The 18,977-nt window shown below is 45.0% G+C and overlaps 2 protein-coding genes across 2 annotated transcripts in view; both read left to right on the forward strand.

The window, feature by feature from the left end:
• Positions 1-10,418, forward strand: part of LOC146200209 (uncharacterized) — a 99,863-nt gene extending 89,445 nt beyond the window's left edge. Inside the window, exon 17 of the mRNA XM_084592297.1 lies at positions 10,041-10,418. Coding sequence (XP_084448423.1) covers positions 10,041-10,418 — 378 coding nt within the window. The remainder of the gene's footprint in view (positions 1-10,040) is intronic.
• A 7,967-nt stretch (positions 10,419-18,385) lies between these two features.
• Positions 18,386-18,977, forward strand: part of LOC146200210 (phospholipid-transporting ATPase ABCA3-like) — a 28,479-nt gene continuing 27,887 nt past the window's right edge. Inside the window, exon 1 of the mRNA XM_084592298.1 lies at positions 18,386-18,490. Within this exon, the coding sequence (XP_084448424.1) occupies positions 18,386-18,490 (105 nt within the window). The remainder of the gene's footprint in view (positions 18,491-18,977) is intronic.

Raw genomic sequence — 18,977 nt, forward strand, 5'->3', positions numbered from 1 at the left:
ACAATATGTTCCTACTGGCCCCTCCCGAGTCGGTGATGATGTGCTTCGACATGGAAATGCTGAGAACTAGAGCGGTGGCAATCTCCTCCGCGTTTGTTGTGCTGTAGGGTTTATGCTAGCCCCCGTCTGTCCCGCTTCGATGCGCCGACATGTCAGCATCAAACACTCCTCCTGAGCGCTCCCTCTAGCCCCTGCTTTGCGAGCTGTCTGCCTGAATACTAATAATTGGTTCACAGAATGGGAAATACGCAGTATCCGTCACACTTTCTCTGGACACCTGAACCGCACCGTAAGGGAAGGGAGGAAGGTGGGAGTGAAAGTGGAAAGAGACAAAGACAAGCCTAAGTGGAGGTCTACAGATTATTTCTATCAGGTGGGGATCTTAACTGAAGACGTCGTCGTTTCTGGGTACCCTCGATTCACTCCGACAAGCGGAATTTCGAGCAATGGGGCTTATAGTAAAGGTTTCGTTTTAAAATGAAATATTTCAGAGGGCACCATAAAGCACCATTAGGAGTGCTTGGCATCTGTGTTAAATATTTCACTCACATTTTAAACGTGGAAGAGTGCGGTTTGAGAATAATTTCGCCTTCCGAACTTTAAATTGTTGATTTCCTTATCATAAAAGAAAATAAAAACAATTTCAATTTCCTCGTTGTGATATCTTGCGTCATGTGGGTTGCATATTTATATCTTTTTACACAAAAGTCACGTATTTAAAGCAGTAATTACAAAACAGCTCTCTTCTTTATGTTTATTATTTGAGAATAAATTACAAGGATTTCGGGCATTGTATTACACTTCAGCTGGAATTCCGTGTTTCTTTGGAGCAAACAAAAGCATACTCTCAAATTATTTCGTACTATTTGGGAGATCATCGCTAATATTTGTACACTGCGCTCTAGTTGGAACAAAAGTAGGCACCAAATATGGCAGATCTTGTGTGTAAGAGCTTGCGAGGAGACGAAATGACCATCAAAGGCGATTCCCACCAGATGTGCCAGATTACGGTTCAGAAAACCCTCAGAAAATGAAATTAACACTTAAGGGAAAAACTGTTATTGCCTAAAGTAGCTAGGAAGCGGGTTTGCGCTGAAGACCAAAATGTATTAAAGATTAAGACAAAGGTCCTTTTTTTATGACATGAATTCTCAGTTTAAGGTTGGTACCATGAGTGCTTTCCTCCACGGCTCAGAAACCAGCCTGGATAGGTTGTTGGTTTGGGCACATAGGGTAAACAGAAGTTTCATTCCTAGCAAAATTCAATATGCGTTTCATTTGCAAAACGCTGATGGTTGCGGGAGAACTTCAATAGGAGTGACGCATGTTTCGCTCTGAAATTTTAATTCAGAATTTCGACTCAACTTTGATGCACATTCGTGACGGCTACAGCTGTAAAAGGTTCCAGGCTCAACAGCTGGATGAGCAAGGCGATTTATAGTATAGCATCCTAGGTACCACTTGAATATGATGATTCCAGACACCGCACATTATACAGGAAATCGCCAGGCAGGATAGACTCTCTTATTTCATTTCACATTTCCTAGCCACTACCATCCATCTTGTTAGTGTAAAAGCAGTAATAAGCTAAAGCACCAAGCAAGAATCTTTCCCGGCTATTCTATTTTATTTGTGCCGTCTCTCAGATTGGCTGAGCTGTTTTGTGAAGTCGCAACCAAGTGATTTCATGCGAGCATATAAAACCTAGGGTGGTATAATGACCCTAACGCGCCAGTCACTTCGAGGTGTATTTTAAGTGTGCCAAGTGATTGAGGCGATGGCTAGCCAATGACTTACTATGACCTTAGTGTGCTCACGCTAGAGAAAACCAATGGAGCGGATCTGAACCAGTCCGGCTGATACCCGAATACACTGGTTAAGTAGATTAGCGCTTTGCCCACTGAACCACCACGGCGGATGTTTTCAATCGTTATAATCAGGTTTAGTCGGGTTAAATTTTCGCCATTTGACGCGGTCGCTCTTAGGTGGCATCACAAACGAATGGCCTTTTCGTAGTAAAAATAGTTCAGTTCATATATGCTTAAGATGTGCAATCAATAGAAGGTAAAGGATACTCAGTGTGAGGCACAGGTTTATCTCAAGGAAACGCGTTTCGACTCAGTAGAGGAAGCGGAAGGCAGTGACTTTTTGTGCCGGTGTTGCGCGCTGAGTGCGCGCCTAGGTAGATTTGAACTAGAAAAGAGCGGTTTAGTGTCTCATGTGGAAGCCTTAGAAAATGAATTAGGTTTAGTAAGGGCAGAAAATCAGAAACTGCTGGGACAGCTTCCTGAAATGGAAAAAAACAAATGGCCGACATTGTCTTCGGAAGAAACGAGGACGGACATTCCAGTGCGGGCCACGTGGCTGGGACGAGCACAGGCATGGAAGGCATAAGCAAAATAGGTAAAGCGGAGTCGAACCTACAGAGTTATTTAGAAGTATACGACTAAGAAGTCGGGAAAAAGGAAGAAGTAAGGAAGAATAAAAATCCCAGAGAGAAGGACACAGATAACCGAAAGCAGGAGCCAACAGTTGAGAGGGAGAGAGAGAATGCCCAGGTGCTCATCGCCGGGGATTCCAGCATGAGCAGGTACAAGCGAGATATGGAACGTGTAAAGGGTGATAAGGAAGTGTTAGTTGGAGCCTTCCCAGGGATGACACTTAGCGCAGTGCTAAAAGAGAGTAAAAATAGGCTCTCGAAAAATTCCGCACAGCACAATATGGTGATAGTAGCCACGGGGCTGAACTATGTCCTAAATGGTGGCGCTGCAGGAGTGGTGGAAAGTTTAGCTAAGGGAGTGGACGATATCAGGGCAATAACACAGCAAGCGCAGATAGTTGTATGCACAGTACCGGAGGTGCTAGAAACGAACGGAAAGCTTGAAAAGGACGTGGTGACAGTTAATCAGGACATACGAAAGTTAAGCCTGGAGAAGCGTTTCGAAGTGGTTGAGGTAAACAGCGAGGTGCATAAAGCAGATTTTGGCAGGGCTTTTCAGCGAGATGGCATCCATTTTAACAGAAGGGTGGGAGCAGAAATCGGCTGGCGCTTGGCAAGCAGGGCTTTAGCTTTTTTAGGGGGTCTGCGAGGGCTCCGTGTGCAGGGGTAGTTGGAAGTGAAGCAGAAGAAAGCGGAATAACGGAGGCTGAGCCCCCAAAAATGGCAAGGAGGTCGAGAAAGAAAAGTACAAAAAATGTATTTCACACTAGGATCAGCTACATAAACATGCAAGGAGGTAGAACAAGAGTGAAATGGCTAGAGATAGAACGGCAGTTGAAGGATGACAAAATACGTGTGTACGCTCTATGCGAGGCTCATCTCAGGGATCTAGAAGATCCGCCGTTTATAGAAGGCGGCATCTAGGAAGGTTGCAACAGAACGGGAACGGAAAAAAAGGGGGAGGGGTAGTTATGTTGATACACCAAAGAACAAATTGACAAAGAATAAAATCGTTTTGCAAAGAACGTATCTGGGTATCAGGAACAATTACCGGTATAATTACATGGCTAGGGGCAGTTTATTTAGGAAAAGGAAACCAATGCGGGCAAGAAAGCAAGGATCTCATTGAATGTCTCCGTGACAATATAAGCCAGTTTTAGACGGGGCCGATATCATTTTACTGGGGGACAAGAACGGCCACATCGACGATCTGGATGGATACACGGATTGTACGATAAGCTAATGCTAGATTTCTGTGAGCGACATGACCTAGTTATTGTAAATAGAGAAACAAAATGCGAGGGACAAATCACGTGGGAATTCCGCAACAGGCAGACGACCATTGACTACTTTCCAATGTCGCAGGGGATTTATAGCACCGTCACAAAAATTGAAATAGACGAAGAAGGGGAGTGTAGTCTGGCAAGTAATCATAAATGTATTAGTGTGCTGATGGGGCCCTTGATGAAAAGAGAATCGGCACTTAGACAAAAAAGTAAAAGCAAATATTAAACAACGATCAAGTAGAGCAGATAGCAGCAGACATAGAGGAAGCAATAGAGAAAAGCCCCTTTGAACACTGGGATTATGAACATATAAAACTGCTCATAAGGAGAAAACTTGACTAGGTTAATGATAGCAAACCACTTGAATGGAAAGAGTAAGCCACGGAGCTCAGGGAAGCCATTGAACAACTACGGGCAGCATCAAAGGAACACCGAGATGCAAAGAAAGCACGCGTATCTCAGGAAGAAATAGCCCAAAAATGGGGATCATATCGACAAAGAAAACGTGATGTACTGGCCCTCGTCTAAAGTAAAAAAAAAACAGTCCACCGATCGCTGGATGGCTGACATACATTATGCCACTAGAGGCAGACCAAGAAAATTCTGGAACCATATAAGCTGGCAAGTCAAAGGAATCAAAGAAAGCAGGACCGGATTCAAGATAACAAGAGAAATTGTTTATAGGGAGACAACGCAGTGAACTACATTAAATCAGTTACAGCCGAATCATTTAGGAGCGACGATAGGGTAATCGCCGCAAATCAGGAAGCAATACAAGATAGCAGAACACAGAGCAGCTTAGAACAGACCAATCTAAACTAGAAAAAGGCAGAGAAAAATATTCTTAAAAACACATCTGCAGAAATAGATGGAATTCCGATCAAGCTAATTAATGAACTCTGTCCAAGAAGTATGGAAACGTTGTTACAAGCTTTGAAAACAGTCATAACAAATGAGCGAAATCCGGACAGCTGGCGTCAGAGTACAATAATTTGATTTATATAGGGAAAGGAGACAGCATGCACATAACATCCTACAGGCCGATTACCATAACACCTGTTATATACAAGTTGGCCATGTAGGCCATGAAATTAAAGATGCAAGCATGGTTAGATATTAACAAGATACTCGGAGAACTTCAGAACGGCTTTAGGAGTGGTAGGCGCTTAGATGACAATCTATTCGTTCTTACCCAATCCATTGAAATATCTAGAGTGAAAAATACACCTTTGTATTTTGCCTTCCTGGACATAAACGATGCGTACGACAACCTAAACAGGCAACTCCTGTGAAACATATTGAAAGAAGAAGTTATCGGTTATGAGATAACAGAGTTCCTGCAGGAAATATAGCGGGTTAACAAACTAGAAATCACATAGGAAGGGATAAAAAGTTGGGAAGCTGCCAAGGTATGCAAAGGAATAAGACTAGGTTGTCCTCCATAATCGCTGCTGTTCATGCTTCATATGATAAGTCTGGAACGGAGGATACTAGAAAGTAACCTAGATTTTAACCTGTCGTATAGATTAGCAGGAAAGGCGGTAGAGCAGTGCCTCTCCGGTTTAATGTATGCAGACGATACTGTGCTGCTAGCCGAGAGTCAGGAAGAATTGCAAACGCTAGTTAAGTATTACGGAGACGAAGGGGATGCTTTAGGCTACCGTTTTAGCGCAGTTAAGGCGGGTCTGATGATTTTCAATGGCGCAACTGATCAGGGTTTTGAAATACAAGGCCATGAAATACCCAGAGTAGCAGAATAAAAATATCTCGGGGAATGGGTAAGCGAAGGATTGGCATACATTGAAAAGCATGAGCAATCGCTTAATCAAAAGGACGAAGAAATACCGGGATAATGAAGCATAAAGCATTGTGGGGATAAAACAGGTATGAGGTTTTGAGAGGCATTTGAGGGGTGATGTGATGTGATGATATATTTAGAAAGGAGTTATGGTGACCGGACATTCGGATATGCGGTTTTGTGCCTAAAATCAGAGCTAGAGTCGACATCAGAAATAAATCAGAGAGCCGTCGGACGATTAGCACTGGGTGCCCACTGCAAAACCACAAATTAGGCGGCACAGGGAGATATGGGCTGTACATCTTTCCAAGTACGGGAAGCTCAGAGTAAAATATTATATGAGGAACGCCTCAGGAGATTGGATAGTAACAGATGGGCAGCTAAAGTATTTAAATACCTACACCTAAAGAGCGTTGACTCAAAATGGAGGAAAATAGCTAGGAAACTAACCAGTAAGTATGCCTGTTACAAGGATGAAGGTCATCATGATGACCAGGCAGTTGAAAGCTTCTATGAAGATGTAGAATCGGCAATGCGAAAAGTAAAGACGCAGTATACTGTACTAATGGGCGACTTCAATGCCAAGGTAGGGAAAAAACAGGCAGGAGACAAGGCAGTAGGTGACTATGGCATTGGTTCTAGGAATAGCAGGGGGGAGTTACTAGTTTAATTTGCAGAGCGCAATTACTTACGATTCATGAATACCTTCTTCAGCAAACGGAAGAACCGGAAATGGACATGGAAGAGTCCTAACGGAGAGACTAAAAATGAAATCGACTTCATAATGTGTTCAACCCCCGCCATTATGCAAGATGTAGAGGTAATCGGGAAAGTGCGATGCAGTGACCACAGGATGGTGAGGTCCCGAATTAGCCTAAATCTGAAGAAGGAACGCAACAGATTAGTCAGAAAGAAACCCATCAACGAATTAGCGGTGAGGGGGAGGGCGGAAGAGTTCAAGATCTCGCTAAAGAATAGGTATTCAGCTCTAACTGAGGATGGCGACATTACCCTAGAGGCAAGGAACAATAATTTCACAGATATCATTACTGAGTGCGCGGTAGAAGTAGGCGGTAGGATAGTTAGAGAGGATACCGGTAAGCTGTCTAAGGAGACGAAAGATTTGATTAAAAAACGCCAGAGTATGAAAGCTTCCAATCCAACAGACCAGATCGAATTGGCCGAGATATCAAAGCTAATCAATAAGTGCAAGTTGGCCGATATAAGGAAGTATAACATGGAGAAAATTGAGCATGCTGTGAAGAACGGGGGAAGCCTTAAAGCGGTAAAGAAGAAATTGGGCATAGGCAAAAACCAGATGTATGCGATAAGGGACAAGGCGGGCAACATCATCACTAATATGGAAAAGATAGTCAAAGTAGCCGAGGAGTTCTATACAGATCTCTACAGTAGCCAAGTAGTCAGGACCGTAATGAGATTGGCGGTAGGGAAAAACAGTCAGACGTTCCACCAGTGACGAAGGACGAGGTCAAGAAAGCACTAGAAACTATGAAAAGGGGGAAATCAGCTGGAGAGGATCAGATAACTACAGATTTGCTGAAGGACGGGGGGGGGGGGGGGGGGTATCGTGCTAGAAAAACTGGCCACCCTGTATACGCAGTGCCTGGTGTCATCGACGGTACCGGAACCATGGAAGAATGCAAACATTATCCTCATTCACAAGAAAGGGGACTCTAAGGACCTTAAAAATTATAGACCAATCAGCTTACTGTCTGTTACGTATAAAGTATTTACTAAGGTAATCGCTAATAGAATCAGGGCAACCTTAGACTGCAATCAAGCAAAGGATCAAGCAGGGTTTCGGAAACGGTACTCTACTATCGATCATATCCATACCATCAATCAGGTGATAGAAAAATGCTCGGAATATAACCAGCCCTCATACATAGCATTCATTGATTACGAAAAAGCATTTGACTCAGTTGAAACCTCGGCGGTGATGCAGGCATTGCGAAATCAGGGGGTAGACGAGCCGTACGTGAAAGTGCTGGAAGATATATATAGTGGCTGCACTGCAACCATAGTTCTGCATAAAGAAAGTAACAAAATTCCCATAAAGAAAGGTGTTAGGCAAGGAGACACAATCTCCCCAGTACTATTCACAGCTTGTTTAGAGGAAGTATTCAGAGACTTGGAATGGGAGCAGTTAAGGATAAGGGTAGATGGAGAATACCTCAGTAATCTGCGATTTGCTGATGACATTGCCTTGCTAAGCAACTCGGGGGATGAACTGCAAATAATGATTGATGACCTAGACAGGAAAAGTAGAAAGGTAGGCTTGAAAATCAATATGCAGAAGACTAAGGTAATGTTCAACAGCCTCGGGAAGGAACAGCAGTTTACATTAGGTAGCGAAATACTGGAAGTAGTAGGCGAATATGTCTACTTAGGACAGGTAGTAACCGCACATCCGGACCATGAAAAGGAAATAACAAGAAGAATAAGATTGGGATGGAGCGCATTTGGCAAGCACTGGCAGATTATGACTAGTAGCTTACCGGTATCGCTCAAGAGGAAAGTATACACAGTTGCATCTTGCCGGTGCTCACCTATGGGGCTGAAACGTGGAGGCTAACCAAGAGAGTTCTACTCAAGTTGAGGACAACCCAGAGGGCTATGGAACGAAAAATGGTAGGGATAACATTAAGAGATAGAAAGCGTGCAGAGTGGGTCAGAGAAATAATTCAAGTTACCGACATTCTAGTAGAAATTAAGAAGAAGAAATGGGCATGGGCAGGACATGTAGTGCGAAGAGAGGATAACCGATGGTCACTGAGGGTAACAAACTGGATTCCAAGGGAAGGAAAGCGTAGCAGGGGGCGGCAGAAAGTTAGGTGGGCGGATGAGATTAAGAAGTTCGCAGGGGTCAAGTGGATGCAGCTAGCACAGAACCGGGTTAAGTGGAGAAATATGGGAGAGGCCTTCGCCCTGCAGTGGGTATAATCAGGCTGATGATGATGATGATGATGATGATGATGAAAAGGTGAAAAACACAGAATGTAAAAATTGGATAAATTTGATGGAAAAGAAACAGAGTGTGGTATTATACCGAACGTGGCAAAGGCAGATCAGGAACGAAGGTTTCTTTATAACTCAAGAGGCAATGCTCTACTTTTTGAAGCTAGATCAAAGTGCTTTGGAAGGCGCAGCTACAAAAAGAAATTTACCAAATGAAGATGACGCATGTGGAGTATGTGGTAACTCCACTGAACCAATTGACCATATTATACTCGAATGTAATGGTATCCATCCGGAAGTCGATGCAGGCGCAGTCGCTCTTCCTGAAGCTCTGGAGTTTAGAGATACCAGTGGCCGGGTGGAAGCTAGCAAAAAACAATTGGAAGATTGGTGGCTGAAAAGCATAAAAGTGACATAATGTTAGTAATGTAGAAAAAATTCGTTACATAGAATGATGGTATAGTTAACCAATCTAAAACAATAATTAAGATATGGGGGGAGGGGGGGGGAGAATGAGCATGACAGCGGTACCACCCGGTTTCAAAGGGGACACTCCTATATATCCATCCATCGATCCTCCACGATCAAGGGCACCGTTGCACCGAAGCTATCGCGAACTTCTCGGCTAAACGTCCGATTTTTGATGCGACCGTTCCTAAATGCGCCATGTGTAAATCTAAAACTGTACTTTCCCGTATATATAACCCCTGCCATTTTTTTCACTGATCGCTACAGCACCGCATCATGTAAACTTCAATTTGTCCTCAGTGCACTAGTGAGTGTTGCAAAGCCCAAGAGGAGCTCGATACTGGTGACAATGGTGCAAAAAGAGGGAAGATACCTCTCGGGAGTCCTGTCATAAGCAAAAATCGCAGAGCGCGATGTGCTAACAGATATGCATCCATAGTTGCCTTCAGCCTATCCAAGCGCGCAGAAGGCATGTATTATTACTATTCTTATTATTATTAATAATAATATTACGAGTAATTCAGAAGGTTGTCTACCTCGACGGATGAAAAGTGAATAAAGTTAAGGGTTTCGTAGAAAGCAACAATTTGCATCCCATTACGAAGCTGTGCGCACTATGAGGAAAATTCGGCAGCCTCTTGCACGCTGCCGAACAATTTTTTTCAAGAAACGTTTGAAAGCCGCCAGTCGAATACGTGGTTAGGGTTTGCATATTACGCATAACCATCACCTGAATTTTAGAGGGAAAAAGCACGCTTTCAAATCTTTCTCGTTGTCGACTCTATAGATATACGAGCGTGAGCCTAATTTCTGCGGCAAAGTCGAAACGTGCACGTAAAGCGTTTCACTGCCAAAGCCGCAATAACCATCGACTCAATATTGGTGTGTTTTGGCTTTGTACTGGTCTTTTTAAATATCAAACGTTTCCAACAGACTCCTAGGATTGGGCCGATATGGCTCTGTGTCCACAAGCTATTCTCACTGCTTGTCTGCCACAACCAAGTATTACACATTGAGTGCATACCATACTCACTTATTTCTAAACGATTTCCCTCGTCTCTATGTCCAGAGCATCGTGGGGCCCTGGCTTGACTTTTCAAAGGCTGCTCGGCGGGATGCACTTGCAGTCGTGCTGCCCATGTTCGTGCGAGCTGTGTTCGTGCCCCTGGCTACGGCCATGTCCATCGCTCCGCTGGCGCTGCAACCGTGCACAGAACGCGCTAGCGGTGTGCTTACCCTCCAACTGATGGCCGGCGTATCTCCTGCGCTAATGTGGGCAGCAAACTTGGCTTTTGACCTCACGGTCTACGCGCTAGCCTGGAGTCTCGTCGGGGCGATACTCAATACCGAGTACAACCTCGCAGCCGAAACGAACGGTATGCGCTATTTCGCCCCATCCAACTTTGTGTCCAACTTGATCCGATCCTACTTCTCTGTCAACATGTAATGTGGTGCAAGCAATCCGAATGAGCATGCAGGCATTGGTAATAGATTTCTTTGTTCCGCATGGCGAGAGGAATCGGTAATCCTCCTGAAAGAGCGATATATCCAATCGGTGGTGACGCGCATTTAACATTCACTTGTAATAGAAAAAAAAGAAACAACTCTCAAACCTAAAACAACCGGAATGGAAACTTTGTATTAAAGGCGCTTTGCGTCTACATTTAAACCGGAGCTTTGAGGGCTGGTCTGCTTAGCCTTATACGTTGAAGAAAGAAAACACCTAAATAAGACTTTTGAAGTCTAGTGTTTTAAATTAAATTAAATTGGTTCACAGGAAGGGAAAGGCGCAGTAACTGTCACACTTGCTCTGTGGACACCCGAACCGCGCCGTAAGGGAAGGGAGGAAGGTGGGAATGAAAGTGGAAAGAGAGAAAGAGGAGCCGTAGTGGAGGGCTACGGAGTAATTTCGACCACCTGGGGATCTTTAACGTGCGCTGACATCGCACAGCACACGACGCCTCTTCGTTTCGCCTCCATCGAAACGCAGCCGACCTCGGCGGCTGCGTTTCGATGGAGGCGAAACGAAGAGGCGTCGTGTGCTGTGCGATGTCAGCGCACGTTAAAGATCCCCAGGTGGTCGAAATTACTCCGTAGCCCTCCACTACGGCTCCTCTTTCTCTCTTTCCACTTTCATTCCCACCTTCCTCCCTTCCCTTACGGCGCGGTTCGGGTGTCCACAGAGCAAGTGTGACAGTTACTGCGCCTTTCCCTTCCTGTGAACCAATTTAATTTAATTTAAAACACTAGACTTCAAAAGTCTTATTTAGGTGTTTTCTTTCTTCAACGTATAAGGCTAAGCAGATCAGCCCTCAAAGCTCCGGTTTAAATGTAGACGCAAAGCGCCTTTAATACAAAGTTTCCATTCCGCGACTGCTTTTGTATATAAAACAATGTATATTAGTTTACATGAAAGGAACGCCACCGCATTTGCAACACTTTCTTAGCCAACGCTTAAATCGCGCCGTAAGGGAAAGGAGCAATTTGTGAGTTAAGCAATTTCGATCACCTGTGAATCTTTAACGTGCACTGACATCGCACAATTGATGGATGGGAAAACATTTATTTCATCGGCTTTAAGAGGTTCAGTTTGATTGCTGGCCGCGCCAGATGGCCGCTAGTTGCGTCCTGTCGGCGACATCGCACAAAAAACAGACGCCTCTCCGTTGTATCTCCATCGAAAAGCAGCCGCTGGCGGTTGGGGTATTTTATAAACTGGTTTACAGGGTAACAAATGCACAGTATCCACCACTTACTCTGTGTTCACCTGAGCCACGCTGTAAGAGAGGGTAGTTGTTTTTTTGGAAAAGGAAGATGCAGTATCCGCATTCTTAGTGGACACGTACACTTACAAGCGGCGCATACGGGATCGGTTCGTATCCGTATCGCAGATGTAGTCAACAACTATAGACTGAAAAGTGGGTGCTAAGTTGGAAGCAAAAGGGTATGACACCACCACGATCGCTGGACACCGTACGATTGCGTCACAAATTTGATAGGAATTCACATGCACGACTCCTGTAACTGCGCTTTTCTCTATATGATTTGTGGTGGTGGCGACCTGGTGCTGACGACTCATGAGCGAGACAACCTGTATGTATTTTGGGAATGTAGTGTCACAGCACCGCTCGGTGATTGTCGACGATGACAAAGACGACGAGCGTATGTCGAAAGGCGCGTTCCAGAAAAAGAAGACGGCAGACAAAAGACGAAGACGCAAGAGACTGACGCGCTAGTTAAACGGTCGACCCGAACAGCGACCTGAGCTTCAACGCACCCTTACAGGAAATATAATTGGTTTGATTTGTGGGGTTTAACGTCCCAAAGCGACTCAGGCTATGAGAGACGCCGTACTGGAGGACTCCGGAAATTTCGACCACCTGGGGTTCTTTAACGTGCACTGTTTGCCCCGCCGGGGTGGTGCAGTGGTAAGACGCCCGACTACTGTGCCGGAGTTCCCGGGATCGAATCCCGGCCTCGGCGGCTGCGTTTCGATGGAGGCGAAACGAAGTGGCGTCCGTGTGCTGTGCGATGTCAGCGCACGTTAGAGATCCCCAGGTGGTCGATATTACTCCGTAGCCCTCCACTACGGCCCCCTTTCTCTCTATCCACTTTCACTCCCACCTTCATCCTTTCCCTTACGGCGCGGTTCAGGTGTCCACAGAGCAAGTGTGACAGATACTGCGCCTTTCCCTTCCTATGAACCAACCAACCAACCAACGTGCACTGACATCGCACAGCACACGAACGCCACTCCGTCTCGCCTCCATTGAAACGCAGCCGCTGAGGCCGGGATTCGATCCCGCTTCCTTGGGCACAGTAGTCGAGCGCCGTAACGACTGCGCCACCCCGGCGGGGCGAATTATAATCAAGACGACAAAAGAAAGCTTTTAGCAACTACGTAATTACAAAGCGCTGTACTCTATATTTCGCGGCATAGAGCCTGAGTTGCTATGGCACTCAGGAACTAAGCACGAGGATGCGGGTGGGATCAAAATGCTGGGCGTAGGTGAAGAGTGAGATGGGGTGAGTAAAGAACCTTAGATGGTCGAAATTAATCTCAAGCCACGATTACGGCACTCTCTGTTGCCTCACGGAAAATCGTATAACACGATGGAATGCTTTTAGACGCTTCGTTGGTCTTGTTTCTTCAGGCTCAGCAGTTTCAATAAAATGAATGCCCTTTGTATTATAAAAATATAAAGGCTTAGATTCAGTGCAGCGGGAGAGTAATAATTACTCGCCGCGCGTCCTTTTCTTCACACGTATTTCTGTGTCCAAAAAGAAACTGATTTATTTATAGGAAGGAAAAGGCGCGGTAACTGCCTCACTTGTTTTTTTGTGGACACCTCAACCGCGTCTAAGAGAAGGGAGGAAGGTGGGAGTGAAAGTGTAAAGAGAGAAAGAGGAGGCGTAGTGGAGGGCTATGGAGTATTTTCGACCACCAGGGGATCTTTATCGTGCGCTGACATCGCACAGCACACGGACGCCTCTTCGTTTCGCCTCCATCGAAACGCAGCCGCTGAGGTCGATTTCGAACCCTGGTACTCCGGTACAGTAATCGGGCGTCTTACCACTGCACCACCTCGCGTGGCTTTATGTGTCCAAGTTTTTCTGGCATGAAAGAGCACTAAGTTTTTCTGGCATGAAAGAGCACTTAACAAGGGTTGAGTGGGGCTGGGTGGTAGCTGCTGTTGGCCCTACAGGGCTACGATTGGGGGGGGGGGGGGGGGCTCGCCTGCCACCGCTGGTAGTACTTGTTTGGAGCCATGATTGCACCCACCGCCGTTTTGGAGGCGCACAATGGTATTTGCGACACGTGTCTTTCTCTCTCCCTCCTATTTTTCTTTCTCTCTTTAATTTCTCCCCTGTCCGCACATGGCAGCAGATGTGGCTCAGCTGCAGTAGCATGCCCGTGCATTGTCTTTCCCTTCTTTGTGTAGTCGCAACAACAACAAGGGTTAAGGGTTCAAGGGTAGCCTCAGTTCGCAAGCTGGGCCAGTGTTTTTAACGGACACTTGTTTTCATCTGGACATTGCGATCATCATTGGCGGGATTTAAATACGCTTTTGTTGTTGAGAAAAGCCAGGAAGAGGGAACGGACAAGGAGGGAGGGGGTGGTGAAAAGCAGAGCAATTAGAAGGGAAAGAAAGTTTCCAAGGGTATGAGGTTCTAAGCATGGAGCCCGTGATCCCGGACCTCAAAAAGAATAAAAGTTGATATTAGCAAGAAAAACTAACCCCCCCCCCCCCCTCCACTCCGCCCGCAATAAAATAAGCGGCACGTTGTTTCTAAAAAAGCTTCCTTCTTATCAATTTTTGGTTTGGCTGTCCTTGAGTATTCTGTTCTTCTGATATGTCACTGTTGGCAAATATACTTTACTATAATTTGTTTATATACGGTTTTTAAACTTCTCTTTCTTAAAAGCTCTTCATAGCTATTCTCCTGCAGCTGTATTGCTGCTCAGGAGCCTTCAGAATGCCTGGTTCATTTCAAGAAACGCATTCTAGGATCGAACCTGCTTTAGGTGCTGACTCATCATCTACCTCGAATTGTAGATTTTTCAGGCTGCTTCCGCTATTTTTTTCACACCTCGGGGTCACCGGTTCAAGGGTCAGAAATTCATATCAAGGAAACTTCTCTAGCTCTTTGCCTTGCTTTTTCTCCTCTTTCTCCTTCTCCCCTCCCTAGCTTCTCTTGTACGGAACCAACAGCGTATTTAAACCCTCCAATGATGATAGCTCTTCCCAGACAAAGACCACGTTGACTATGTTCGTGAAATGAGGCTCACCCACAACCCTAGATAAGAGCTTTTTCACTGTGCAGCCATCTTCTTCCTCCAAGTTTTCGGCGGTTTCTGACGTGTAATTCACATTTTTTGCATCTGAAAAAAAAAAAAAAACATTTAACTTTTTTTGAAGGCGTCACACAACTTCCGCCTTCTCAGTTACGTGACATAGGCCCGAGCTTTTGGTTCGTGGAGTAGTTGGCGCTGAAACGAAATCTATAAGCCCGGGTAGTTCGCTGTGGTGCTGTAATCGCTAGTCACCTAGCATTAGCTCGCTTATCCGCAGTTTTGCCCCACTTCAGCTCACCTTGGACTATGTACCATGCGACGTGTACTGCCCAAGTTGCAGAAGTATACAGACGTATACAGAGCTACGCAGCAGCAAAGCCTACGGCATGTTCGATACTAATCTAAATATAGCTGTCCAGCTTGTCAGCTCATGGTGCTTCGGTCATGACATGTTGCCGCGTAACGTCACAAAACCTGACGACCAATGGGCGCCCAGCAACGTCGACCGCCACAAGATACGGGTCAGGAGCTCACTAGTGAAGAAAAGATGAAAGACGCACAACTCTTTTAGGCAGAGTGAAATCCTTAGCGAGAAAAAAATGCTGCAATTGCGCTACTCTGTAATCGCCCTTATTAGGTACATATATTAGCTTAAAGCTTAATCATCAAAGGAGAACAGTGACATATATTTTAACTATTTGAACCGCTTGAAAACCGGTTTTGTCTTAAGTGCAGCTGTACGGTGTAGTATCTGCCTAATTTAAGCGATGAGTTTAGTATGGAGGCAAGAAGAACAATGAATGCTTGCAAAACGCTTTCCAGCAGCCATTTTCACAGTGATTCTGGCCTTCTCGGTGGTGGGGATCTGCACTGCCTACCTCGTCGCCTCGTTCACCAAAAGTCCAGCGGCCGCCTTCACATTAACCGCCCTGTTTTTCTTTTTCGGAGGTGAGGATTTGTTGACAGGAATAGCAAGATTAAATACGCAGTGATTTTCTGTAAATGCTTCTTATCTTGAGTTTCCCAGATCCTCTTTTCACAGCAAGAACTCCACAAACGTTTTCAGTTCCCATTGCTGCATCTTAAGTTCAACCTAACTATGTCAAAATGCATAATGATCTGTGGCGTAAAACTTTTCGTAATGTGTTTTATGCGGCTTTGAGACCTTGTTTAATCCATCCTGAGCGTTGATTCATCAATTTAAACGACACGCATAATATAACTCTGCATTGTGCTCCCCTTGCATAACTTCGCTTTGAAGCCAAAAGTCACCCAGTGAGAATTATCCACACCGCACACAAAAATATGGAGGCCACTTAGGACTCATTACGTTCTCTGCAGAAAAAGGCAGGCCTTGTTATATTTTCCTTTGTTTTTCATTTTCGTTTTTTGCTATCACAATAGGTAGTTTCTTCCCGTATTGACTTGGCCCAAAAGCGTTCAGCTTGGACAAAAGTCTCCGTGTCCGATTGGCAATAGTCCTGCTTAACACTCTAGAGGCACTCTTTCAATTTCTACTTTAGCCAAGTTAACAGAATCTTCTTTTTTGCCCCATTAAGCCACTGATTACCTGATCATGTCACGTCAGTTTCGGTAGAACTTATTCAAGACAAAGCCGGATTCCACAGCCTATTAGCCACATAAAGTTTTCTGTTAAAAAAAAAAGGAAAAAATCTAGGCTTACCCCGAAAATCAGAGAAAAATGCTACAGCTTTTGGATTAGCCACGTAGCCCTGCATCCCGCTGTAGAATTAGCTTCATCTTGCATTTTTCTTAGCCTTCGCCCGCCCCTTTCACTGGTTCTATCAGTAGCAGCCGCCATCCGGTTGCGCACTTCTCCCCTTTCGCTGTATACCTTCGAATGCAGCTAGGTCACAGGTCGTCCAGGCAGGAGTTATATTCAGGTAGCACTGCTATAAGGAGCATAACGTATGTTGCATGCGCGATAATTATGTTGACCCATGCGTAAAGTATATAAACAACAAAAAAACTCCGGTCCAATCGGCTCTTAGTCCTCCGACCGACTACGGAGATTTTCTTAATGATCAAAAATTGCGAACTCCTGTTGACTCCCAGTAGTTTGTTCTAAATAACAAACCGCATTGTCCATTCTGTCGATGATATTGGAGGAGCACTATTATACATAATAGAGGCTGAGCGTTAGTTCTCCTGGTTGGCTTCGTCAAAAACAGAGCTTGGCCCACTACGCAGGCGCGGCACCTATGTTCGTGTATATGGTAGTGACTGCGGTGGACGTCTCCCGAGGCGCGGCGGCTCCGCGGTGGGCGCCAGCTTCGCTGTCCCCGCTGCCCGCGTTCGCCTTTCCCTGGGCGCTGGTGAAGTTGCTGCAGCTGGATGCCGAGAACGAGCAGTGCGAGCGCTACGCACGCACCCGCCACGGGGCCCTGTATCAGATCGACATTTTCTGTCTGGCACTGAACTCCAATAACCGGTTCCCGGGCGCCATTCATTTCTGCTGCGAACGTGAGCGGACGCAGGGGCTTCGGCATCGATTCGGAGAGTTCTGGCCGCATAGTTCAAGAAATACGTTAAGACACAACACTAGCTTCTTGTTCGGCTATAATGATAATAATCGGTTTAGGAACGTTTTACCTTTCCTGCATCTCCTCAAGCATTGAACATATAGTCGAATTTTATGAGCCTTCTTGAGACAATAATTTCTGCTATTATTAGTTAACCGCGATAGACCGTTGCATGCAACCATGTTTCCTCCTCCATAGTCTTCAATCGCGACAGCACTAACCTTTATACTGCCGTTGAAAATCTCTTAGGTTATTTTTTTTTATTTCATGCAAACAATTATTTCTCTAAGATCGCCGTTTCAGAGGCTTGTTGTGTTTTCTTTTTCTGTAGTGGGAAACGTGCACTAGCTTCAACACTTCACTCTGTTATTCCTGCGGGTATCGAAATATTAATAATAAAAATAGTGAAACATTTTTGGCAATTACAGCCTCTTTCACACCGATAACGGTGTAGAAGACTTTTGCAGGTTAAAAATGTGGGCTACATTTTCGTGTAAATAAACCCGCCTGCCGCTCACATAATGGACACTCACAATGTATACCAGGAACGCGAGAGAAAAGTCAATGGATCACCCCTATCATAATTGCTAAATACGAGGCATGAAATGCACAAATGAGCACGCGAATACCGAAGTTTATCCATCAAATAAAGTGGATTAATGAACGAATCTTTATACTGATTGTGATCGGCGTCTCATTGCTACTCAGATTTTTTCACAATACTATTCATTCCTGCCATACTGCACTGCCTCACAAAAAAGGAACGTTGACTGTGCCAACTGGGCGCGATGGAGAACATTGTGAGGTCCTTCTTGTTTTGTTTTTTTGTGGTGCCCTAAAAATCTAATTTCAATCATAATGTATCACTGGAATCAATGAGAGTGAAAAAGTTTGCTAGGCTCTCGAAAAAAGCTTAAAACGTCACATGCACAATGGTAGGTGATGTCCCCCAAAGGGTTACTGACAGCCTTTGATTTGACTCACGCAGACTACACGAGCAACGCAACAGTCGGTCTGAAGACGCTGAATCCCTTCAGCTTCCACCAAGCTGGCGTTGCCCTGGAAATTCTCGTCATGGCCGCGGAAGGAGCGCTTTTCTTCGCCCTTGTCGTCTGGCGAGATGCACGCCCGAGGACAAAATGGCGTCTGGCGCAGTTGCCGGACTTCCGATTCTCTCATGTACGTAGGTAACATACATAACTCTTGCCTTTTTTACTTTGCTAATGTGGATTGCCAACCGTTCCGGCGCTCTAATATCTTAACGTGGAATTATCTGAGAAGGGGAAAAACGTCACCTGGTTTAAGTCTTCTCTGTTGGGCCCGTAAAATTTGTCAGAGTAACACAATTTTATATTCTGCCCTACCATTTCGACCAAGACAGTAGTCAGCGCATTCCTCTTGCGCGAAGAATCCTTGAGAAGGGTATTGCTTACTTACTTGAAATGAATCACATATTTAATATTATTTGACAAGTATCGTTTGTAAAACCACTTTTTATAGTTATTCTTCTGAATACCATAAGCATCTGAAGAAATATTATATCTTTAGGTATCGTTTAATGAGGAGAATGAGAAACACAAATGTAATTCTGGGAAATCATGCACTTGTTCACACAAGCCCCATAGAGACTGCAAGGCGACTGATTTTCTTGTTTTGACTTAGTAAC

Source organism: Amblyomma maculatum, chromosome 2, assembly GCF_055883805.1.
Source record: "Amblyomma maculatum isolate TAMU_Amacu chromosome 2, ASM5588380v1, whole genome shotgun sequence".
Lineage (NCBI taxonomy): Eukaryota > Metazoa > Arthropoda > Arachnida > Ixodida > Ixodidae > Amblyomma > Amblyomma maculatum.